We start from the raw sequence: 24,518 nt of genomic DNA on the forward strand, positions 1-24,518 counted from the left end.
TGTCAGCGTGGGTTTCCTCCAGGTGCTCCGACATGTTCTCCTCATGTCAGCGTGGGTTTCCTCCAGGTGCTCTGACATGTTCTCCCCTTGTCAGCGTGGGTTTCCTCCAGGTGCTCCCACATGTTCTCCTCGTGTCAGCGTGGGTTTCCTCCAGGTTTTCTGACATGTTCTCCCCGTGTCAGCGTGGGTTTCCTCCAGGTGCTCCGACATGCTCTCCTTGTGTCAGCGTGGGTTTCCTCCAGGTGCTCCGACATGTTCTCCCTGTGTCAGCGTGGGTTTCCTCGGGGAATGCTGTCTGACGGCTCTGTAGCTCCCACTAGTGGCGGGTGGCTGCATGACAGTTAAGCAGCCTTGTACATGGATAAAACACTAATTGGTTTAACTGACTAATATTTATGGTGCCGACTAGCGAGGGGGCGGACCTTTAATCATTTAGACGTCTAATCGCCCTCATCCCAAGTTAACATTAATCACAATTCTAAACAACATAAACCAAAGTTTTCTGGCTGTTTCAGTTATTAAAAACACTTCAGTCCTCATCATGGTACTGGATCTATATTTCACACCTATACTGTGTGTTGGCAGGAGGACTCTGTCTGCTCTGTGAAATGAGACGCAGCTTCGTCCAACATAAACAAGGCGTGTATCTCTCAGTTTCTGGGATGCTTCTGAAACTCGCTGCAGGCGTCTGATGAGGTCTAACGGACTGTGTGAAGAGGCTGAGGTCAGGTCGACCTGTCAGACCTGAACTCTGCTGAGCGAGCTTTTCTAGTCTGATTAATGTTCCCTCTTTAAACCCTCAGCCTGTGGATGAATGGATGGATGAATGAATGGATGGATGGCTTTACTCCAAATCTCAGGTATAGTTAAGGTGTTTTTAATCCTTATATATCCATGAAGCCGTGCATTGAGCTCATGTAAAAGACACAGTGATAACAAACAGGTGCAGCGTGTGTTTCCTGTCTGTCAAGTCAGAGAAGAAGAGAAGGGGGTTAGAGGTCGTGAATGTGGTCGAGCAGGATGTTTGAGAGACGGCTGTGACACACCTGAAACCTGAACTCGTCCTGCTCCCAGCGGTCACAGCTGATCACTGTTCACTTTGATCAGTTATTTAATCAATAAACAAACACTCCTGTGTGATGATGTCATAATGGCAGCGCCCCCTGCAGGCTGCTCTCATCATGACAGCGTGGAACCATTTCATGATGACAGCAGCTCTTAAATGGTTAATTAGTCACAAACATTGATGACATGTGACCTGTAGGAACCAAAGATCCTCTCATAGTCAGAGAACTCACTCTGATCAACATGTCAAATATACATATGATCAGTTTTCCTCCGTTAACGTCAGAGACAGGAAGCAGGTGAATATTTAATAACAGCAGTTCGTCTGGAGCGTCAGTAGTGCATAGTGCCGGTGCCCCATGATTAGAGGGGATGCCTCGCTGCAGCGGTCCTGAGTTGGACTCCGGTTTGCAACCCTTTGCTGCATGTCGTCCCCCCACTCTCTCTCTCACCGACATCTTCTCTCCTTTAAAAACCAAGAATACAGTTAGAAACAGAACCATGACCTTCAGCTGTTTAAATCTGAGCTGAAGTTAGAAAATCAATCTGATGATTGATTCATCGTTAAAGTGACTTTTGAGGTAATTTGAGGATTATTGTAGCTTTCTGACGTTTCATTGATCAGGAGATGAATCAGATCAATAATCTGCAGATGAACCGATGACTCTGACTCAGCGTTCTGGTGTTTTGTTGTTTGTTCATGAATCAGATCCACATTCAGAGTAGATATAAACAAAGACCTTGAACAGTAAACAACATAAATAGGGAGGATGTGAACAAACAGACACGAGTCTTCGTCTCTCTGCCGTCCTGCTCTCCTGCTTGGATGCACCTGTTGCCGTGGCGACATCCTCCACGCCGGGTGTAGCAGACGGTGGTGATGACGAATCGGAGCTGTGTGTTTTTCAGTTGTTGGAACGCGGCGAGGAGTGGGAGGTCATCTTCTCTTTTCTTCTTCTCTCTGTTGTTTAGAGTGGATGACTCACAGGACTGTTAGCTATTGGTTACCATGGTAACTGTGGACCAAACTGAAGCACAACAGGCGTGATGATGATGATGATGGTGATGATGAGGGTCTGACTGTTAGCATTAGCTGCCGTGCTAACTGGAAGTTCTTAAAGGACTTTTCGCTGAGTTCTGTGTGTGACGGCTCAGAGAGCTGACGTCCTGTTGTTCTGTTTGTCTCCCTGCAGTGAAGCATCATGGGAGGTGGCAGATGGAGGAGCCGGCCGTGGGCCGACCAGAGCCTGTGACACACACACACACACACACACACACACACACACACACACAAATCATGGAACAAGGCTTCAGCTTAAACACGCTGGTGAGTGTACTTTGTGTGTGTGTCTCTGTATGTTTATGTGCGTGGTGTAGATAAACAAGGACATGTGAGACCTTCAAATTAAAAGCCCAGATCATGTTAAAGTTAAGTACATATTTCTAAACAAGAAAATGCAATATTAAAACTTAAATTCAGTTTTGAATTCCACATTTTCTCTGCAGACGTTGTTTCAAGGACACAAAGACTTTTTACATCGTGTGTCTGTCGTTGGATTTGATTTGATTTCACTTTATTATCAGAAACAAATGTTGTGTTTCAGGACGTAGACTGTTTCACAGAAACATTGAACCAAACTACAGAAAACACCACAGACAGTTCAGACATGACGAGTGATCATAAAACTCTGATTAAATTAGGAAAATAATAAAGAATAAAATAAATAAATGAAACATGAGAAATATTAAAACTGTGATTTGTAATTTATAAACGTTTCACTTCTTTACTTTTCATGTCCTGTTTTTATTTCCCTCCTCTGTTCATGTTCTGCTCTCTGTCTTTTTGTCCTCTCTGTCATTAGTGTGACTGATTTATGTCTCCGTCCTCGTCTGTGTCTGCGTCCATCATGTCTCTGCTGTGTCTTCTGTTCTGAGCCAGGAGCTCAGAGAACAGACGAGTGTTTATCCTCCGCTCATGTTAATGAGCTGCGTAACAAACGCTGCATTCAGGCTCTCTGCAGGGACGGTAAATCTCAGCTTCCTGTCTGAGAGCCCAGTTCAGCTCAGCTGTCAGATGTTAACGAGATGTTTGATGATCATCGTTAATATCAGGACACGTTACTGACGCTCGTCTGAGGACTGAACAGGAAACTGACTGAGACCTGTTGGTGGAATGTCCCTTTAAATCATCAGTCTGAAGTTGTGTAGAGTTCAGCCTGTAGGGGGCGTCGGCTGCGTCATGTAGAGTTCAGCCTGTAGGGGGCGTCGGCTGCGTCATGTAGAGTTCAGCCTGTAGGGGGCGCTGACTGGTTCCTGTTTATTTATCTCCACCAAAGACGTATTCTTAGAAAGGTAAATGGTAAACCTGACTCTGACTTCCTGTGCTGCAGAAGAAGCTGGCGGCAGAGCCAGACTACACCGATGTGTCGCTGACGGCGGCGGAGCGAGTGCGGGCGCTAGGGAAGATGGGATGCAGCGTGGAGATCAACGAGGACATCGCACCGAGGCGCTACTTCCGCTCCGGCGTGGAGATGGAGCGCATGGCAGCGGTCTACTTGGAGGAGGGAAGCCTGGAGAACGCCTACGTCCTCTACACCAAGTTCATCACGTGAGCGACATCACGACACGCCGCCGTCACAGCTTCTTGTTTATGCTGACGTTTGTTTACAGTAGGAATTGTATGTTCAGTCTGTTTGTAGAGAAGCTGCCGACGCACAGAGACTACCAGCAATGCAGCGTCCCCGAGAAACAGCTCATCATGAAGGTAATGATTATTGATTATTAGTAACCAGGAGGTGTGTGCAAACACCTGCAGCTACAGTTACCTGTGGCCAGCACCAGCAGTAGTGGCATTAGCATTAGCGTTAGCAGTCGTAGTTTAGTATTAGCAGTTGTAGTAATTGTAAAAGTTGTAGTAGTGGTAGTAGCAATAGCGTTAGCGTTAGCAGTCGGAGTTTAGTATTAGCGGTAGTAGTAATTGTATAAGTGCAGTAATGGTGGTAGCATTAGCTTTAGCATTAGCATTACCATTAGCAGTATTGTTAGCATTAGCATTAGTAATTCTGTCTGTGTCTGTGTTAACAGAAACTTCAGGAAGTTGCGTTTCCTCGTAAAGACGAGTTGAAGAAACGTCTTCAGGAGAAATACAGCAGGGAACACACCGAGTACCTCAGAGCACAGGTGTGTGTGTGTGTGTGTGTGTGTGTGTGTGTGTGTTGTCCAATCAGATTGCATCATGTGTTTGACTGACAGTTCATCTGATTGGATGATTCACAGTTAACTCGACATGATTCAGTTTAAATCGTTCTAAAATAAAAACAGCGAGAATGTTGAATCTTTCTGCAGCAGGAAGTTCATATTTCTGTCTTCTCTGTCATCACCGTGTGCGGTCGTGATGACATCATCTCACTGTGCTACCAGAGGCGGAGCGTCTCTACTGCAGATTTTAAAGTGCCCTGACACCGCTTTTAAAAGATGGCGGTCAGAGGAAGTCAAACAATCACCCAGCAGACCTGATCATGTGACTTCCTGTTCCCTCAGAGCCAGGCGGCAGCGGTGGTGGTGGATGGGTGTAGCCAGCAGCTGCAGAGACTCTCCCTATTGGGTGAGGACAGGAGGCGGTACGTGCTGTTGGAGGAGGAGCGTCAGCGTGTCGCCACCCTGCGACGCATGCAGATTGAATCAGAACAGTTTCGTTACTTCGAGGACCAGCTGAGGCGTCAGGAACTGGCCAATAGGAGAGGAGAGGAGGCGGGGCTGAAGGTGAGCTGAGGCAGCAGAGTCGTATGAATACTGTGTGTGAGTGTGTGTGTGTGTGTGTGTGTGTGTGTGTGTGTGTCTGCAGTGGTACGACAGGATGTGGTCGTATGTTTCTGACGTGTTCGTCCTGCAGGTTCAGACCAAAGTGCCTGAAGTGACAGACGGCTCCTGTCTGTCCCAGCAACCAATCAGAGACAGTGTTCGATCCCAGGGGGCGGATCCTAACCGGAACAGACCGCTAGCTCCTATCAGCCAACCAGCCGCCACGCTGGCTGGAGTACACAGTGAGTACACAGACACACACACACACACACACAAGCAGGTCTGTTAATCGTGTGTGTTCCTGTGTGCGTTTGTTTCATGCGTGTGTGCAGCCCACAGGGTGGAGGGTCTGCGGCGGGTGGTGGTTCCCAGAGATCTGACATATCGTTTCCTCCTGCTGGCCGACTCCAACACCGCCAGAGGAATAGAGACATGTGGAGTCCTCTGTGGACGACTGGTGAGGCCGTTTCCTGTTTGCAGCTGATGATGTCATCAATTACTGCTCTCTGATGTCACTGACTGTGTGTCATCCGCAGACGCACAACGAGTTCCTGCTGACTCACGTGGTCATCCCCAAACAGTCGGCCGGGCCGGATTTCTGTGACATGGAGAACGTGGAGGAACTCTTCAGTTTCCAGGACCAACAGAACCTGCTGACACTCGGCTGGATTCATGTACGACTACACGCTAAACACACGCTGTAAACACACACGCTAAACACACATGGTGTAAACACAGGCTAAATAAATGTTAAACATGCTAAAAACACTTCAAACACATGCCTAACACACACTAAATACACTTTAGACACACCTAAAATCACATGTTAAAGACATGCTAAAAACAGTGAAACACGTGCTAATCACATGCTAAATACCACATGTTAATCACACACTAGACAAGCTAAAAACACGCTAAACACATGCTAAAAATGTGCCAAACACACGTTCCAAACACATTAAACACAAACACGCTAAACAGGTGTTAAACACATGATATAAACACATGAAACACAGGCTGAACACACGCTAAATACACATGTCAAACACCCTAAAAACACAAAAAACATGTTAAATACAGCATGTAAAACACACATTAAACATGCAAAAAATACATTAAACACAGGCTTAATACATATGCTAGACACACACTAAACACGTTCTACACATGCTTAAAATGCTAAATACATTTAAACACATGTAACATGCTAAAAACATGCTAAACACACGTTTTAAAAAACACGTTTAAAAGCACATCCTAAACTCAAACATCCTAAATAGGTGTTTAACACACATTAAACACAGGTAAAACACACAGTTAAAATAAAAACATTAAACACACACTTAACACCAATGTTAAACGCATGCTAAATACATGTTAAACACGCGCTTAAAACATGTTACACACATTGATTGACGAGTTGATTATTCGACTTATTGCTGTCAGGTGTGAGTCCTCACAATGTGATATAAACCAGAGACATGCGACATTCAAATGTACAATCGAACCTGGGAGGTCCCCACAGTGTGAGTGGGCGGTCAGGTTTTTGTCCCTACAGTGTGATATAAACCACAGATACACAAACACACCCACCCAGAAAACACACACTCAGAAAAATGACCTCGTTGTACTTTTTCTTTCCTTCATTTGCATGATCAAATATCACCATGGCAACAGTGCCTGAGAGGAGAGGGGGAGGGACAGAGATAGGAGGACATGGACACGAGGTCTCACTCTGTCTTTCTGTTTGTCTCACTCTGTACAGACAGACAGACAGACAGACAGTGGTCTCACTCTGCAGCTTTGTGCTGTAACAGGTCTGTGTCCTCACAGTGAACAGTCATGTCTGTGTCCTCACAGTGGACAGTCATGTCTGTGTCCTCACAGTGGACAGTCATATCTGTGTCCTCACAGAGGACAGTCATGTCTGTGTCCTCACAGTGACAGTGGACATTCATGTCCTCAGAGCGTCCTCAGGGTAATGACATGTTGACGATGATGTTTCTCTGTGTTCAGACTCATCCCACTCAGACGGCCTTCCTCTCAAGTGTCGACCTACACACTCACTGTTCTTATCAGCTGATGCTGCCAGAGGCCGTTGCCATCGTCTGCGCCCCCAAACACAACGAGTAGGTCCCACACACACACACACACACACACACACACAGTAACATATAGTCTCTCATGATGTCACATTAACTCCTCCCCCTCTCTGTCTGTCAGCACCGGTGTGTTCAGGCTGAGCGGTCCGGGGATGTCGGAAGTTTCCGGCTGCAGACTCAAAGGTTTCCATCCTCACTCCAAGGATCCTCCTCTCTTCACTGTGAGCAACTTCCTGTTTCCTTTGTCCTCCGTCAGGAGCCGACCGCCGCTGATCATCATCAATATCAACATGTTCGATCAATATGTCTAAATGATCAACACGTCTAAAACCACCAATAATAATCTGAGTCACACCGTCAGGTCTGACATCACATTCGCCGAGCGCCAGGTGACTTTCTGTTTAGGAGTAAATCTCAGAGAGTTGGCCGCCGCTGCCACTGTTGGTTAACAAGTCGTGTAATATTCCGTCGTTTCTGTCATTTACAGTCGTATTGCTGTCTGTCTGTCTGTCTGTCTGTCTGTTGAGTGCACTCTGCAAAGTTTGTCTAAAAAGGAGAACTTTTTTTTTTTCCTTTGTTAAAAAACGTCCGTCGTCACTTTGTTGTTCCGTCACTGCAACATGTTTAATAACTCGATGTTAAAATCAGAACGATGTCCTGTTCATTTCTTCAGAGGAAGATATTTATTAACAGACGTCACAGTATTCTCCTGCAGCAGGTCCACGTGTAACTCTGAAGACTGAAGTTTATTTACAGCAGTTTATTTTAATAATAAAATACTAAAGTCAAACCCAACACACACGCCTAATAATATGAATTTATATTATAATAACTTAATAACTGATTGCTGTGTTCAGTGTCTGTCGGCTGTTTAATGTTTGGTGTCAGTGTTCATATTAAAACAGACAGACCGGAGCTGTGACACCAATATATACGATTTAATATTTGTTTATTTATGTGAGTCACATCATCATCGCGATATTAAACGGTGTTATCATACACCTCTCACCGCACAGCAATGGACCACTGAATGTTTGAGTCTATAGAGACGTCTATGACTCTGTATACACGCAGAGTTAACAGTCCCAGTGTTATTAGGCTATAAATCAGCACTCACTGAAAAACTGCTGTCCAATCAGATCGCTCGGTCAGACCTACCTGTCGTATAGAGGTCCATGAAAACAAAACAAACTGAAGCAACGGAACCGAACCAGAGACGATCGACCTGTGGGGGACAGTCACTAAATGTTGTACTGTTTCTTTAAATATTAAAATGAGCTGACTCATACAGGTGACCTGTCACTGACTCCGCCCCCTCTGTGTCTGTGTGTCCCTCTCAGGTGTGTAAACACGTGGAGGTGAGGGACTCAAAGATCAGCCTGCTGGACCTCAGGTGACAGACAGGAGGCGGCGTTCGTTTTTAATGTCTGAAGAGGAAACTGTGAACACACTGCCACTGTGTGTGTGTGTGTGTGTGTGTGTGTGTGTGTGTGTGTGTGTGTGTGCGGGCGTGCGTGCGTGTGTGTGTTCAGTTTTTTGGGAGTTTTTTGTGAACTTTGTTTTTTGAAGTTTTATTTGAGCCTCTGAAGCAGCTGCTGCCGTACATAAATATGAATCTATATTTTTGCGGTGTCCGTGTGGATCAGTTTCTCCGACCCTGTGTGATGTGACGATGTGTGTTTTAATATTAACAGCAGATATGACGTGTGTGTGACAGCTGAAGTGACAGAGTGCCTTCTCATCAAACACCCACATCACGTCTGAGTCTGTCGTCGACAGCAGAAACATTTATCTGCTCTGTAAATCACCGCTCCTGAAAGTCTGAAGGTAAATGTTCTTTTAGTTCTGGTGCTCTTTGATTACCTGCGGTGTCACACCGGCACGCTTTTGTCCTCTGATGTGTAACGGTGGCGCTCTCTTGTTCTCTGCAAAGTGCAAAGGCGGAGTTATACTTGTGCGTCAGCTCTATGCAGAGCCTACGCCATAGTCTACACCTCTGTGAGCATTTATACTTGTGCGGTGGTGTGTCTGTGTCACTCTGCAGTTACACCTCCAAACCACTAGTGGGCGGTGGGGTTTCTGTTAAGTGCTGTAAAGTTTAGTTGATTCAAAACACACATTAAACACATTAAACACACATTAAACACACATTAAACACACATTAAACACATTAAACACACATTAAACACATTAAACATGGCTTAATAGAGACAATTTCAAACACAAGAACACAAATCAGCTTCACTATAACTCGCAACATTCACAGACAAACACTTGTCTTTATCTGGACACATTTTCCCCACAAATACAACATGCTAACGTTATTAGCACAAGCCTATGGCATTTTACATTGTATAAATTAGCCTAGCAGCTAGCAGAGATTTCCTCTGCTCATATTTCAGCCAGGATAAATCACACAGTCTGTGGAGGCTTTATTGTCTTCACAGTTTATTGTTTCTTACCTGTGAAATTAAAGTAAATAAAGGCTTTGTGTCCACTGAGGGAAATGGTTTCAGCTTACAGAGACAGACAGGAGGTCTGCGTCACTGTGACGTGTTGTTACATTTCTGGAGTGAGTGTCAGACTACGGCGTAGACTCTGCGTTGACACTGTGGAGCTCTCATTCTCTGATGTCACACGGCGGCACTCACTCATTCTCTGGAGACAGGGACACGCCCCTCCAGCTGCTGAGATGAAGCTTCAGATATTTTTATGAAGGAAACATTTTTAAACCACGTCGACATGAATTCAGAGCACAGACGTGATTCAGTTGGATTTTAAATGAACCTGTTTTTATGGGAAATATAATTTAAACGTACAGACGCTGACTGTTTTGGGATCAGGTCAGGTGCTGCGCCCCCTACAGGCAGGACCAGGAACTGAACTCTTAACACTGCAGTGTGAACAGAGCAGCTGGATGAGATTCAGTTTGTGCACCAGCAGATGTGTGTGTGTGGGTTGTTTTTCAAAATGCCATTTTGTGGTAATAAAACACAAACTGCTGCTCCAACAGAGTCTATGTTCTGTCTCACTGCTTTACAATTAGTTGTTTCAGACATGTGAATTCTGTGTTCCTGCAGGTTTAAATCATCACAGTGTGTTCAGTTCTGTGGGGACGGGGTTAAAGTAAAGGTCTGGTGCTGTTATTTACATATATATGAGCTGCTTTATAAAAATGCTTTTCCATTAAGTTTTCATTAGCTAGTAACATTAGCCAGATAGTGTTTCACCAGACCTCTGGGAACAGTTGAATTAGTAGGTTGAAAACAGTAGTTTAAGTTTGTTACCGTTAGCCAGTACCATTAGCCTGACAGCGTTTTCACAAAACCTCTGGGAGCAGATGACCCAGTAGGTAGAAAATAGTAGTTAAAGTTAGCTAGTATTGTTAGCCTGATAGTGTTTCACCAGACCTCTGACAACGGTAGACCTAGTAGTAGTAGCTAAAGTTAGCCAACGTTAGCTAGTAATGTTAGCTTACCTGTTTTACAGACCTCGGGAAACAGTTGACCTAGTAGGTAGAAAACAGTTGCTAAAGTAAGCTAACATTAGCTAAAGAGAACAGGTGTGCGGGGTGTTAAATGAAGAGCGAACGCAGAGATCTTGTATGAGAGCTCTTTATTGTCTTCCTCAGCCAATCGTCTGTCACCTCCATGTTGTTGATGTCACATGACACACTTCACTTTTTACAGACAGCACCATGAGGCCACGCCTCCTATTCACCTACCCAGAGTTCAACAGCTGTGACATCATCATTACACTGTGTGACATCATTACAAGACAGAAGATAACACCAGCGGGCAGCGTTCAAGCTTTATTCATCAAAAATAAAAACACACTTTTTGACAACAAACAGTACCAACATGGAGGACGGGAGGGGGCGGGGCCACAGGTGGAGCGGGAGGGTGGGGGAGGGGCTACAGATGGAGGAAAGCGCCACATTCACAGTTTTCGGGTGAGCAGAGAGGGAGGACGTTCTGAATATTTAAAGGTTCAGTTCACCAAAAACATCTGATGACATGTGATGACATCACTTCCTTTTGACCAGCTGTCAGAAAAAAAACATTTATTTTAGCATCTTCCTAAATACCAAAAAACACCACTGACTGACTTCATGTCGCTGCCGTCCGTCTCTGTGTGGATGTTTTTGGGGATCTGATCTGGGACCTGTTAGCTCGTGCTCAGTGAGGGCTAAAATAAGACGAGGTGGGGGGGCGGGGGGGGCGCTGGAAGAAAATGGNGGGGGGGGGGGGGGGGGGGGCGCTGGAAGAAAATGGCGACCCTGATGGATCTTTCTAGAAGCACTTGCGGTGGACGATGGACGGTCCCGCCTCGTCGTACTCCTGCTTACTGATCCACATCTGCTGGAAGGTGGAGAGGGATGCCAGGATGGAGCCGCCGATCCACACCGAGTACTTCCTCTCTGGGGGGGCGATGATCTGCGGAACAACGAACAATAAAGTTTAATTCAAAGGTTTGAACTGTCAGTCACTGTAACAGGATGAGTCATGTGACCCTGTCTGCATGTTAACTTTATGTTCTGCGGGCTCATCCGGTCGTTCAGCTCGTTAACAGATCTCTAAGGTGCAGATGTTTCTTTGTGGACATGAAACAGAAATGATGAGTCGCTGACACCAGACGTCAACATGATGTCAGGAAGACGTCAGTCAATCAGAGGTTAAATTTTGGTTGAAATGAAAATTACGTTGACGATTTTTTAATATGTCTAACAACATCTTGTCTCTTGGTATGCTTGTCTTGTATGCTGTAAAGTCCTGTGAGGCAAATTGTGACCAAATCTGTTGGTGTCTCTTGGTGTCTGTTGGAGTCTCTTGGAGTCTGTTAGTGTCTGTTGGAGTCTGTTGGAGTCTCTTGGAGTATGTTAGTGTCTGTTGGAGTCTGTTTGAGTCTGTTGGAGTCTGTTTGAGTCTGTTGGAGTCTGTTTGAGTCTCTTGGAGTATGTTAGTGTCTGTTGGAGTCTGTTTGAGTCTCTGTCTGTTTGAGTCTCTTGGAGTATGTTAGTGTCTGTTGGAGTCTGTTTGAGTCTCTTGGAGTCTCTTGGAGTATGTCAGTGTCTGTTGGAGTCTGTTTGAGTCTCTTGGAGTATGTTAGTGTCTGTTGGAGTCTGTTTGAGTCTGTTGGAGTCTCTTGGAGTATGTTAGTGTCTGTTGGAGTGTGTTTGAGTCTGTTGGAGTCTCTTGGAGTCTCTTGGAGTATGTTAGTGTCTGTTGGAGTCTGTTTGAGTCTGCTGGAGTGTGTTTGTGTTTCTTGGAGTCTGTTGGAGTCTGTTTGTGTCTCTCTGTGTCCCCTGGTGTCTCTGACCTTGATCTTCATGGTGCTGGGGGCCAGGGCTGTGATCTCCTTCTGCATGCGGTCAGCAATACCCGGGTACATGGTGGTTCCTCCGGACAGGACGTTGTTGGCGTACAGATCTTTACGGATGTCGATGTCACACTTCATGATGCTGTTGTAGGTCGTCTCATGGATACCTGCCGACTCCATACCTGCAGGACGCACCAGGAGACAGTGGGTGAGACAACGTGTCCAATGGGTGAACAGACTGGTGGACAAACAGGTGAAGAGACAGACAGACAGGTGGACAGGTGCCTAACCGATAAAGGATGGCTGGAACAGCGTCTCAGGGCAGCGGAACCTCTCGTTGCCGATGGTGATGACCTGTCCGTCAGGAAGCTCATAGCTCTTCTCCAGAGAGGACGAGGTCGCCGCCGTCCCCATCTCGTTCTCAAAGTCCAGAGCGACATAACACAGCTTCTCCTTGATGTCCCGCACGATCTCCCTCTCCGCTGCGGAGACACGTCATGTTGTTACCACGGTGACAGAAACCTGCTCATGATGATGATGATGATGATGATGATGGTGATGATGTGGTACCTGTGGTGACGAAGCTGTAGCCGCGCTCCGTCAGGATCTTCATGAGGTAGTCGGTGAGGTCGCGGCCTGCCAGGTCCAACCTCATGATGGCGTGAGGGAGGGCGTAACCCTCGTAGATCGGCACGTTGTGGGTGACGCCGTCTCCAGAGTCCAGCACGATACCTGATGGACAGAGGGACAGAGGGACAGAGAGACGGACAGACAGGTCAGTGTTTGTGTCAGAACATGTAAAAACAATAGTTAAAATGATTTTAACAAAGACGATGACGTTGTGTCTGTTTGTTTACAGTTTGTCTGTGACGTTTGTCAACAGACGTCTTAAAGTGACGGCGTCTTCACAGAGAATAAACATGTCTTCAGTCTGTCGGCTCGTCTGATTCGTCCGAGGTCATATCTGTATTAATATTATTGATCAGCTGAGTTCAGGGGATCAGTGGTATTGATTTCTTTGATTGACAGATTATTTGCTCCGACTTCCTGTTTATTGTGAGGAGACGCAGTGGAGACGCAGGAGGGCGATGAAGAGTGTGGTCCAACCTGTGGTGCGTCCTGAGGCGTACAGAGACAGGACGGCCTGGATGGCCACGTACATGGCNTTCTTTGATTGACAGATTATTTGCTCCGACTTCCTGTTTATTGTGAGGAGACGCAGTGATGAAGAGGAGGGCGATGAAGAGTGTGGTCCAACCTGTGGTGCGTCCTGAAGCGTACAGAGACAGGACGGCCTGGATGGCCACGTACATGGCCGGAACATTAAAGGTCTCAAACATGATCTGAAAACAAACACAAACATATCTGTCAATAATCACTTCATAGTATCAATATATCAATCAATAACACACAAATATATCTGTTGTTATTTATTTATTTATTATCAATATATCAGTTATCAATTATTATTATTTGTTGCACTATGTTAGATATAATGTATTGTTGTACAGTGTAGTATTATGGGATGTGTGCTGTAGTATTATGGGATGAACTGTAGTATTATGGGATGTGTCCTGTAGTATTATGGGATGAACTGTAGTATTATGGGATGTGTGCTGTAGTATTATGGGATGAACTGTAGTATAGTGTTGTCGTACCTGTGTCATCTTCTCCCTGTTGGCTTTGGGGTTGAGCGGAGCTTCAGTCAGGAGGGTGGGATGTTCCTCTGGAGCCACTCGCAGCTCGTTATAGAAGGAGTGATGCCAGATCTGACCAATCACAGAGCAAAGGGTTACCACCTCCACCATCATCACATCATCATCATCATCGTCATCATCACTGACAGGTAATAATAATAATGGACAACCTTCTCCATGTCGTCCCAGTTGGTGATGATTCCGTGTTCGATGGGATATTTGAGGGTCAGAATACCTCTTTTACTCTGAGCCTCGTCCCCGACGTAACTGTCCTTCTGCCCCATACCCACCATCACTCCCTGAGAGACGGGGACAGAGACGGGGGGGACAGACACAAAGACAGAGACAGGGACAGACAGACAGGTCAGTGTTGGTCTCAGCAGCATCATAAAAACATCAGAACATTTAAAAACAGAATAAATCTTTTAAAAGATGCAGTCTTCAAAAAGGTCCTCATCCAGAAGGGGGCGTGGCCTGTCCACATGACTTTGACATGAACCAATCAGAGACTCCTCTGCAGCATCTGTGGACTCGTTCTGTACTGGTTGTGTCACCAGCAGCAGAGTTAGTATTAGCATTAGCATTAGCACGTCCCCGTGTGTGGACCAATCAGCTGTTACCTGGTGGCGGGGCCGGCCCACGATGGAGGGGAAGACGGCTCTGGGGGCGTCATCCCCGGCGAACCCGGCCTTACAGAGACCGGAGCCATTATCACAGACCAGAGCGGTGCTCTCCTCGTCGTCACACATGACTGCAGGCGGGGGGCGCTGTGGGCGGGCAACGACACGACAACGACGCTAAAGAGTCACACTGAGAGACAGAGACACAGAGAGACAGAAGGGGGGGAATTATTGATTATTGATGAAGACAATCAGAGGACACAGAGAGGTGACTGGTTTCACTGGTTTAACTTGCAGACAGAGATGAGGGCAACAACAACCCACAGTTCACTCTGAGACAGTTTTCTTCTTCTCCTCCATCTGACAGGTTTTTACTGCTCCACACTGATAAACTGATTATTAATACGAATATGATCAATAATCAATGATCACAGATTCATCTACCAGCAGGACGTCTCACAGGTCCACTCGAGACTCGAGTCTCATGACTTGGATTTGAGTCAGAATCAAGTCACACATTTTAAGACTTTGGACTCAACATGGACTTTAACCCTGATGACCAGAGTTCCTACGGTCATGGAAATTTCACAACCTCTTTTTCCAGGCCTGGAAGAGTCATTCAAAGTTTTGGAAAAGTCCTGGAGGGTAACCGTCCATGTGATGTCGCATAACTGCATATGAATGAATTACTGTATTCTGTTTAATAAAGTTTGAATCTGAAACATTTGAAAAACGCCGGGCAGGAAGAAAAAAAGTCTTCAAACCTGAAAAAGTCCTGAAAAAGTTGTGAAGTTTTGTCCGTGAGTGTGTGTGAACCCTGAACGACTCGTGACCTGACCTGGACCTGAGCCTGTTAAAAGTCTGTTGTTTATAAAGTGTGATATGGATCAGGCTATTTCCTGAGTCCAACAAGTCGTAACGAACTGTCCTGTCTGAAGCAGTCTGACAGCAGAAATAAAATGTAAATGGCTGTATTTTGCTTTTATGTTACTGCAGATTTTGAAAGAAATCATGAGACGTTATCTTTCAAAAAATGTGTCCATTTTTTTTCTTCAAAAATCTTTAAAAGTTTTTGTCAATTTATTCTTTGAAAATATTTATGGATTTTTTCTTTAAAGAAAACCTCTGGGTTTGAACATGTTTTTTAAAAAAAAAATCACCGAAATGACCATTTATCACAGCCAGAAATAAAAAAAAAAAAAAAAACATAAATTATTTATTCCAATAGTCCTTGGACGCACCGTGTGTGACAGAAAAAAATACAAATCTTAAAATAAATATTTCATCAGAATCACTTTATTCTACGTCTCATTAAAAAAAATGTTGAAAATAAACAGTTTATAGGACAGGAGTGAAAAACTGAGACTTTTTTTAACTTTTAACTTTCAAAAATCTAAAAACTGATTCATGGTGGAGGGAGGGTCCTGGACCGCAGCCCCCCTCCCCCTCCTGTGATAAATAGGGAACAGTCCCTGAGTGCTGCTGCTCTCAGGTCAGTTTGGTTTTAATACTTTTGTTCTACAACTTTTAAAAGCAGGACTTTTATTCTGAAACACAGCATGTCTGCGCTGCAGCCCCGTCCACAAACTTTTGTCCACATGCTGTGAGAGTGTTTGATCAGTTATGAGGTTGCATGTGTTAAAAACATGTAAGTCCTGCTGCAGAGAAAAAAAAACATCTGATCCTGTAAATCACCAAAATTGGAGTTGTGAGGTTTTCACGTGACGGCAGTGACATCACCCCCCACCCTCAACCCCCCCTCACCCACCCCACCCCTGCAGTGACTGAATGAAAACTTCCTAATTCGGTCATGAAGCAGAAACCTGCCTGTGTTTGGTATGCTCGCTCGCCCCCTCTCTCTCTGTTCACTCTGCCTCGCTCGCCCTCTCTCTCTCTCTCTCTCTCTCTCTCTCTGTCTGTCCCTCTGTGAGACAGATAGAGAGACAGAGAGAAAGACAGACAGACGGACGTGTCTTCAGTCCATATTTAGTCACATTTGAGAATCAAATATTTATCTGATCTGTGGGTTCAGTGTGCCCTCAGCGTCGTCTGACAGGAAACTACTTTACCTTACAGACACACAGACAGAAAGGAGGACAGATAGAGAGACAGACAGGAGGACAGACAGACAGACAGACAGAGAGGTCTGCAAGAGTAAAACACTACAACAATCAGATGATAAAGTAAAGTAGTTATTTAAAGTCTGCAGAGTCAAAATGAAATAAAATAAAAAGCAATCATCAGGATAAAACGACGTAAAACCTGAGATTAAGTTTAGACTGAGACGTTCCTCCAGATTAAAACAACATGTCTTTAATTTAATGTTTAAAACGTGTCATATTCAGCTGGATTTTTATTTTTATTCTCATCATTTAAAACTCAAATCAACAACATGTCCGTCTGTCAGTCTACACTGTCTCACTTCCTGTTTCCTTCAGAGACCTCTCTCTCTGTCACCGACATGTTTTACAGATGTTTTATATCAATAACAACAAACTGTTCAGTCAAACCAAACACTGAACACAACAGCTGATTTTACAGAGTCACAACGACGTCATCATGTCACTTCAGTGTGTGATGTCAGGCAGCATGATGACATCACTGAATCAAAAGAGGTGTGACATGTAACACACCAGTGTCTGCCTCTAGTGTGACATATAACATATGTGTCAGCAGCTCTTTATAAACAATAACAATGACATCACATGTCAATAACAATCATGTAGCATCCCTATTATATGGCGGCTGATATCGTCCTCTGCTCGGAGGGTAAGGAGCTCCTGGACCTCATTGTTAGAGTTAGCTGCTAACTGCTAACAGCTAACTGCAAACAGATAACAGATAACTGCTAACAGCTAACTGCTAACAGCTAACTGTCGGGATGAATAATATTGGATATTTTGCCCATCTATAACAACTCATTTGATCGATAATCAATATCAATATATCTTAATAATATATATTTTTATTTTATTTTTTTTATTTTTTTTTTAAAGTGGAGACAACTCTGTCCTCTCATCCTGTGATCATGTCCTTTTCTACAGAACAGCGAGGCGGAGTAACAGCATGATATTACCACCTTGAACAGGAAGTGTAAATGTGACAAACAGCTGCAGGAAGTTTGTGTAAAACCAGTGATTTGAATGAATTCTGAGTGGATGATTTCCTGTGAATATTTAATCATAGAGGAGTTTATCTGATAGGTTTAGTAACTGTTTGTATGACTCCCCACCTGTATTACATATTTATTATTTATTATCAATCAACCATAGTTTGTCTGACATATTCAGTGTTTCTCCGTCCTGACGTTGAGCCGTCGTTCTGTGAGCTCTGTGGTTGTTTCCTGTTGTGAAGCAGGACGAGGCTGTTTGTCACAAACTGAAGCTCAGTGAATGTAACTCATGTTCAGGTCGTCACTGTGCTCTCAGTGTTCATATCTTTAATAATGATCTAAACTTTTAAAATAACTATTTAATTCAGTTTTCTTCCTCTTTCTTTAACCCTTTAAAGGGCCAGTTCAGATGTTTTAAAGTGGGGCTGTGTGAGGTGCTGATCCACATCAGCAGGGTGGAGCCTGACGTTAAAGCTCAGTGATGCGCTGAGTGGGCGGAGTCAGCAGGTTTAAATGTACAATCTACTGAGAGTATTTTCACTGCTTCACATTCATGTCCGTCAGCCTGTTCTGACTGGGAAGCTTCAGTTCTCCATCTGTGCTCCCGTCACAGTCACCAGAGTCCATTAACAAAATCAGTGATTTAACATCAGTGAACACAGAGCTGCTGGTCTACTGCTGCCTCCATCAGTCTGTGTGTTTGTGTTACTGTGTGACTTTGGTGAATCTGAATTAACCCTTTAACACACCAAAGTCCCACAGTAACACAAACACACTAACTGGTGGAGGCAGCAGTAGACCAGCAGCTCCTGTGTTCACTGATGTTAAATCACTGGTTTTATCAATGGAGTCTGGCTGCTAAGACAGCGATGTAACGGCTTCTCTCTCCTGTTGTCTGACGCTCAGGTAAAGCTGTGAAATTAATAGAAATACAGCGTACATTTAAACTGATATAAAATACATTTTGTTTCTGACCCCGCCCACAGCAGGACGTCACTCAGCTGTAATGTCAGACGCCAGCTGCTGAATGACGTCTGCTGTAGGTAACACACAACCTCACGTTAAAAGAACCTGAACTGTCCCTTTAAAACCAAAAAGTTCTTGTGACCCCTTAGGTGACCCCTGGTGGGGGTCAGGACCCTCAGGTTGGGAACCAGCAGGACAGTGTGTGTTGATGGTGATGGACGAACGCTTGGATCACTGATGTGTTTTTATCGAAGATGAATCAGAAAATATTTTTTATGCTGTTTATACTGAGACTGAATCTGACAGGAAGTAAAACTGATGTTAAAATAAACCAAATAGTATTGAGCAGAGGATGGAGCGCCCCCCGCTGGTCAAATGATCCACGGCAGACTGGTACAAAGTTTATTAAAGCAGACTGATGACATTATTTAATCTGTAAATTAAAGGGTTTCTAATCCTGTTTTTGTGACATCAGAAGGTATTGATATATTGATATCAACAGTGATGATGTCATCAATAACAGAGTGAGATCAACACTTTGATATTTCAGGAGAACCAAACAATGAAACTCAAGAGTCACATTCAAGCTTTAAATCATCAGTTTACTCCGACCTCTGATAAAGAACATGAGAAGTGGTCGAAAGCTTCTCAAAGGCAGATTTTATTTTATTTCATTCTATTTTATTTTATTTTGTCATTAATCTTTAAACTTAAATCAAACTGTTCCTCTGGGCTCCTGTAGTTTAGATTTAGGTTTAACTTTTAGCTTCTGTCTTGAAATCTCAGATGTTTGAAAGGAGAAACTGATTTCAGATGAATCAATGAGTGCCTGCCAGTCGAGACTCAGGGAGTAACAGTTTTAAAGAAGGGCGACGAAAGCTTCAACTCAGCACAGAGAGACTGAAACCAAACGCACCTCAACACCTGTCAACCAAACCTCATTCAGAAAATCACACATTTTAACACTCGCTCACAGAAAACACACAAACTGGCCCTCAGGCATCAGCAGCTCATCAAGAGGAAGTGAACATGTTTCTGTTTCCTGTTTCAGGTTCTTTCAACAGAACAACTCAAGCAGGAACCTCCTCACCAACAAAATAAGGCTCAGCAGGAACGTCCTCACCAACAAACTAAGGATCAGCAGGAACCTCCTCACCAACATACTCAGGCTCAGCAGAAACCTCCTCACCAACAAACTAAGGCTCAGCAGAAACCTCCTCACCAACATACTCAGGCTCAGTAAATACTTAACACTAAAAACAGTGGAAACATAAATGGAGTCTGGTGTTGGATTCTGTCTCAGTTCAGAAGGTGCAACATGAAGGAGAGGAGGAGGAGGACGAGGAGGAGGAGACAAAAAGAGAGACAGATGTGACGAAGAGGAGAGGAGGTGGAGGAGCAGAGGAGATAAAGAAGGAGAAGAAAGGAGAAACAGACCTGAGGAGGAGACGGAAGGGAGGAAAGGAAGGAGGTGTGGCACGGTGGAAAAGATGGAGGAGAATGTTTTCCACAGTTAAACAGAGAGGAGAGGACGATGGAGGAGAAGACAACTGTCTTTAGGTCCACTGTGAGGAGAGGAGGTGAAAGAGGAGGCGAAAGAGGAGTTGAGGGAGGAGGTGAGTAGTGCTGGCAGGGTGCAGCTTTTATCAGTTCTGTCTACATTTACATGAAGATGAGGAGAGGGGGAGGAGGAGGAGGAGATGAAGGAGGAGAGTTTTCCTCTGTAAAACTGAGAGAAGAGGAGCAGGGAGGAAAGGAGGAGGGATGTGAGAGGAGGTGAAAGGTGTAGGAGCAGACGATCAGAGACGAGGAAGAAGACGATGTGTTGCAGAGTCAAGAAGATGAAAAGAGGAGAACCAAAATGAGAGGAGGTGAAACGTGATGACAGAGGAGGTGAAAGGTTCAGGAGCAGATCAGACATGATGCAGGTTTAAGTTCTTTCACATCAACACTCAGAGAAAAGGAGGTGAAGACATGAAGGAGGAGCACCTGAGTAAATACAGAGGAAGACGGAGGAGGAAGAGGAGAAATCTTTTACCAGTCTGCAGTGTAATGACAGGAGAGCAGGAGGTGAAGAGGATGCAAGGTGGTGGAGGAGCAGATAAGATCAAAGAGGAAACCAGAGGAGGTGAAAGAGGAGGGGATGAAGCTTTTAGGGCTGGGGAGGAGAGTGGTAGAGGAAAATTAAAGAAGAAAAAGCAGGAGGTGACAAGGAGGTAACAGGTGATTTAGGAGAGGAAAGAAAATAAGACATGATGCAAGGAGAGGAGAGGAGGAGGTGATGGAGGAGGTGAAGCAGGAGGAGCAGAGAGGATGATGGAGAGGAGACAGAGGAAGATATTTTACAACTTTTGCCAGTTTTGTCACATTTACAGTGAGAACAGATGAAAGAAGGAGAAGGAGTTGCAGCAGGAGGTGATGGAAGAGGTGATGGAGGACAGATGGAGGAGGTGATGGAGGAGGTCTTACCGTGGCAGTGCAGGGCCTGCTGGGACGTGGGGGGGACAGGACAGAAGTGAGAGTCTGAACGGCTCTGACTGAGTTTATTAACCCTCCACCTCCTCCATCCATCCCTTCATCCCAAACATGGCCGGGCCTCCTCCCTCTGTCCCTCCTCCTCCTCCTCCTCCCTCCCTCCTCATCCCTCTCTCCATCGCTTGAGTCCTTATAGGGCAGGCCCTGAGGGAGGCAGCCAATCAGACGGCTCACGGCGCCGTCGGACTTTCTCCCATCATTCAGTGCATTCCTCCGAGAGAATTCATATTTACACTTCACTCTGTATCTGTATCTGACAGGAAGTACTGAAGTAATCTATTACTGTAACAGTACTCAGATCACACAGTAAAACAACTGAAACAGTGAAACTCAGTCAGATGTAGTTACATATTAAAGTGGTGATGATGATGATGATGATGATGATGATGGGTGTGACTCTGTGGTCATGTCCAAACTAAATAAACTGATGTTTGAATCTGTCCAGTGAATGAAGCTGTCAGAGACACGAAGGACAAAGAGGAAGTCTGTTGGGTGGACAGACAGACAAATGGACAGATGGACGGATGGACAGACGGACAGTGGTAGGCAGACAGTGTGTCTTAGTTAAAGGTCAGACAGTGTTTGGTGACAGCGTCTCACACCTCAGCCATCCCTGTAATGTCCTCATGTCTCCGTCCCCTCAGTCGTCCTCACAGCACTGAGACATGTTAAAGTCCAGGTCACTCAAACATAAACATGTTCTAAGTTCATCACGCCACAGGAGAACATGTGTTTAACCACGAGGCAACTTTGAATGATTAAAAACATCGTCAGGTTTCATGTTATTACGTTTCAATATCATGAAAAAATGAGCAGTGTTTCTGCTCTGGAACGCTGGCGGCGTGTCCACTGAGGGAGGTGATGTAATGATCGAGCCACCGCAAAGTGACAGACAGTGACAGTCATTACACGCTAACTCAAGCTAACCTAGTAGCAAAAAGCACACACACCCCAAGCTGAAGAACAACAAAGTGGCGGCAAAGCAAGAACTCTCCTTAGCTGCTAACTCAGTAGCACAAAGCTCACACGTTAGCATAAAAACTAGAGAGCTGCTATGGAGCGACAGACTCTCGTTAGCAGCTAACAACAGCTAACTTTAGCACCAAGCTCACACGTTAGCATAAGAACTAGAGAGCTGCTATGGAGCGACAGACTCTCGTTAGCATCTAACAACAGCTAACTTTAGCACCAAGCTCACAAGTTAGCATAAGAACTAGAGAGCTGCTATGGAGCGACAGACTCTCGTTAGCATCTAACAACAGCTAACTTTAGCACAAAGCTCACAAGTTAGCATAAGAACTAGAGAGCTGCTATGGAGCGACAGACTCTCGTTAGCAGCGAACAAGAGCTAACTTTAGCACAAAGCTCACACGTTAGCATAAAAACTAGAGCGCAGCTATGGAACGACAGACTCTCGTTAGCAGCTAACAACAGCTAACTTTAGCACAAAGCTGACACGTTAGCATAAGAACTAGAGAGCTGCTATGTAGCGACAGACTCTCGTTAGCATCTAACAACAGCTAACTTTAGCACAAAGCTGACACGTTAGCATAAGAACTAGAGAGCTGCTATGGAGCAACAGACTCTCGTTAGCAGCTAACAGCAGATAACTTTAGCACAAAGCTAAGCTCACACTCACAGCAGTGAGCAGTAACTGTTCGCAATTAGGGCTGAAAGACTGAAAGGTTAGTGACGGATATGTCTCTTGTGATTAAATAACTGTGACATTTAACAGAAGTAATGTAGTATTTATACAGAAGAGGAGAGGAATTATTTTAAGGACGACTCCTGTGCATCATCCAACAGTCTTTTAGGTTCATGTCCACACAGCTCACAGTCTGTTCACGTGTTTTATTTTCTAACATGTTTAATGTGAAATCACTGATTTTAAAATAGCTGACTTTACAGAGTTTTAAAGAGTTTTCTGTAGATTCAGAGGTTTTAAAAAGACAATAACATACAGTGTATAAAACAGCATCAGGGTCAGATTTTCTATTGTTCCCTGAGGTCCAGGTTCTGCTGTGATGGAGCTGATATGAGACTGACCTCAGCTTCACCGCTCCTGCAGCAGCTACACTCACTCCACTGTTTCCCCTGTTAGAGATACAGAGATCTGATGCTATGCTAACTGTTTGTAGCTAACTGACTGAGCTAACTGTTACTGTAACTTCAAATAATGTGGATCTGACCTCTGTAACATTGAAATCATAAGACGAAGGTGCAGCAACAAGGTCGCTAACACCTGCAGCTAAACAGTTCTGTGTCTAATTAAAACATTTCTGTGCTAATGTTACTTTGAAGAGATGCTGATATTACAGTTGCTATGCTAACGTTACTTCTGTTATGCGGACATTACTTTTTTCTATGTTACCATTACTTTTTTCTATGTTAACGTTACTTCTGTTATGCGGGCATTACTTTTTTCTATGTTACCATTACTTTTTTCTATGCTAACGTTACTTTTATTATGCCAATGTTAGTTTTATTAACTGATGTTTTCTGCTAAGCAGGTGATGTCCTCTCAGCAGGTGATGTCCTCTCAGCAGGTGACGTCTCCTCAGCAGGTGATGTCCTCTCAGCAGGTGACGTCCTCTCAGCAGGTGACATCCTCTCAGCAGGTGATGTCCCCTCAACAGGTGATGTCCTCGGTGTCCTCAGACAGGATCATTGTGTGGTCAGACCTGGCTGTGGAGGTTGTATCAGTGCAGCTGACTCAGAGACATGTTTGAATCCTCAGGAGTGGACAGGGTGTCCATTCTCAGCTGTGTCCGCCCTCCTTCACACTGTCACTGTTACTGATTTACTCTCATTACTAACACTCACTGTAAACACATGGAGACAGATCCTGTTACACACAGAGCCCACCTGTCCTCAGCTGGTCCAACTGATCCACTACAACTCTGTCTGTCCTCAGAGACACAGCCAATAAGAGCCCTGACTCTGACCGGTCAGTCAATCACTACGGCTGCTCAGATCTACATCACAGACACACACACACACAGACACACACACACAGACACACACACACACACACACACACACACACACACACACAAAAATTTATAAAATCACACTTTGATAACTGTATCAATCTGTTAAAAAGGTCTGATGATCATTAACCACCTCCGTCTGTCTCGTCTGGCTCACCTCCTCATATGGCAGTGTAGCATGTTCACACACACACACACACACACACACACACACACACACACACACAGACATGTATACACCTAAGCGACGTGCCAAAACAGTGACATCATCAGTTTACATGATGTACACTACAATCCCCTTCTGAGGACAG

General features: G+C 44.8%; 2 protein-coding genes across 2 annotated transcripts in view; one reads left to right on the top strand and one right to left on the bottom strand.

The window, feature by feature from the left end:
- The window catches only part of stambpl1 (STAM binding protein-like 1), an 11,871-nt gene extending 1,891 nt beyond the window's left edge, over positions 1–9,980 (top strand). Inside the window, exons 2-12 of the mRNA XM_050060861.1 lie at positions 2,259–2,392; positions 3,456–3,673; positions 3,754–3,829; positions 4,150–4,245; positions 4,606–4,827; positions 4,958–5,108; positions 5,199–5,323; positions 5,403–5,540; positions 6,883–6,995; positions 7,090–7,189; positions 8,309–9,980. Coding sequence (XP_049916818.1) covers positions 2,282–2,392; positions 3,456–3,673; positions 3,754–3,829; positions 4,150–4,245; positions 4,606–4,827; positions 4,958–5,108; positions 5,199–5,323; positions 5,403–5,540; positions 6,883–6,995; positions 7,090–7,189; positions 8,309–8,365 — 1,407 coding nt within the window. The 5' untranslated portion in view covers positions 2,259–2,281 and the 3' untranslated portion in view covers positions 8,366–9,980. The remainder of the gene's footprint in view (positions 1–2,258; positions 2,393–3,455; positions 3,674–3,753; positions 3,830–4,149; positions 4,246–4,605; positions 4,828–4,957; positions 5,109–5,198; positions 5,324–5,402; positions 5,541–6,882; positions 6,996–7,089; positions 7,190–8,308) is intronic.
- A 586-nt stretch (positions 9,981–10,566) lies between these two features.
- acta2 (actin alpha 2, smooth muscle) lies at positions 10,567–21,294 on the bottom strand. Its single transcript, XM_050060863.1, has 10 exons — positions 21,152–21,294; positions 14,605–14,794; positions 14,155–14,283; positions 13,946–14,056; positions 13,546–13,630; positions 12,858–13,019; positions 12,578–12,769; positions 12,288–12,469; positions 11,219–11,404; positions 10,567–11,181 (listed from the first exon to the last, which is right to left on the bottom strand). The coding sequence occupies exons 2-9, from the start codon at positions 14,731–14,733 to the stop codon at positions 11,261–11,263; spliced, it is 1,134 nt and encodes a 377-aa protein (XP_049916820.1). The 5' UTR covers positions 14,734–14,794; positions 21,152–21,294; the 3' UTR covers positions 10,567–11,181; positions 11,219–11,260.
- Between the last annotated feature and the right edge of the window lie 3,224 nt (positions 21,295–24,518).

The sequence above is a fragment of the Epinephelus moara genome, chromosome 13 (genome assembly GCF_006386435.1).
Source record: "Epinephelus moara isolate mb chromosome 13, YSFRI_EMoa_1.0, whole genome shotgun sequence".
Lineage (NCBI taxonomy): Eukaryota > Metazoa > Chordata > Actinopteri > Perciformes > Serranidae > Epinephelus > Epinephelus moara.

Bases quoted from the DNA above. Each gene is read 5' to 3' on its own strand.
- acta2 (XM_050060863.1), bottom strand. From the start codon at position 14,733: ATGTGTGACGACGAGGAGAGCACCGCTCTGGTCTGTGATAATGGCTCC. The intron at 12,770-12,857 runs GTACCACATCAT...GTGTCTCCGCAG, and splicing joins CTACAGCTTCGTCACCACAG to CGGAGAGGGAGATCGTGCGG. The intron at 11,405-12,287 runs GTCAGAGACACC...GTTGTTCCGCAG, and splicing joins CCAGCACCATGAAGATCAAG to ATCATCGCCCCCCCAGAGAG.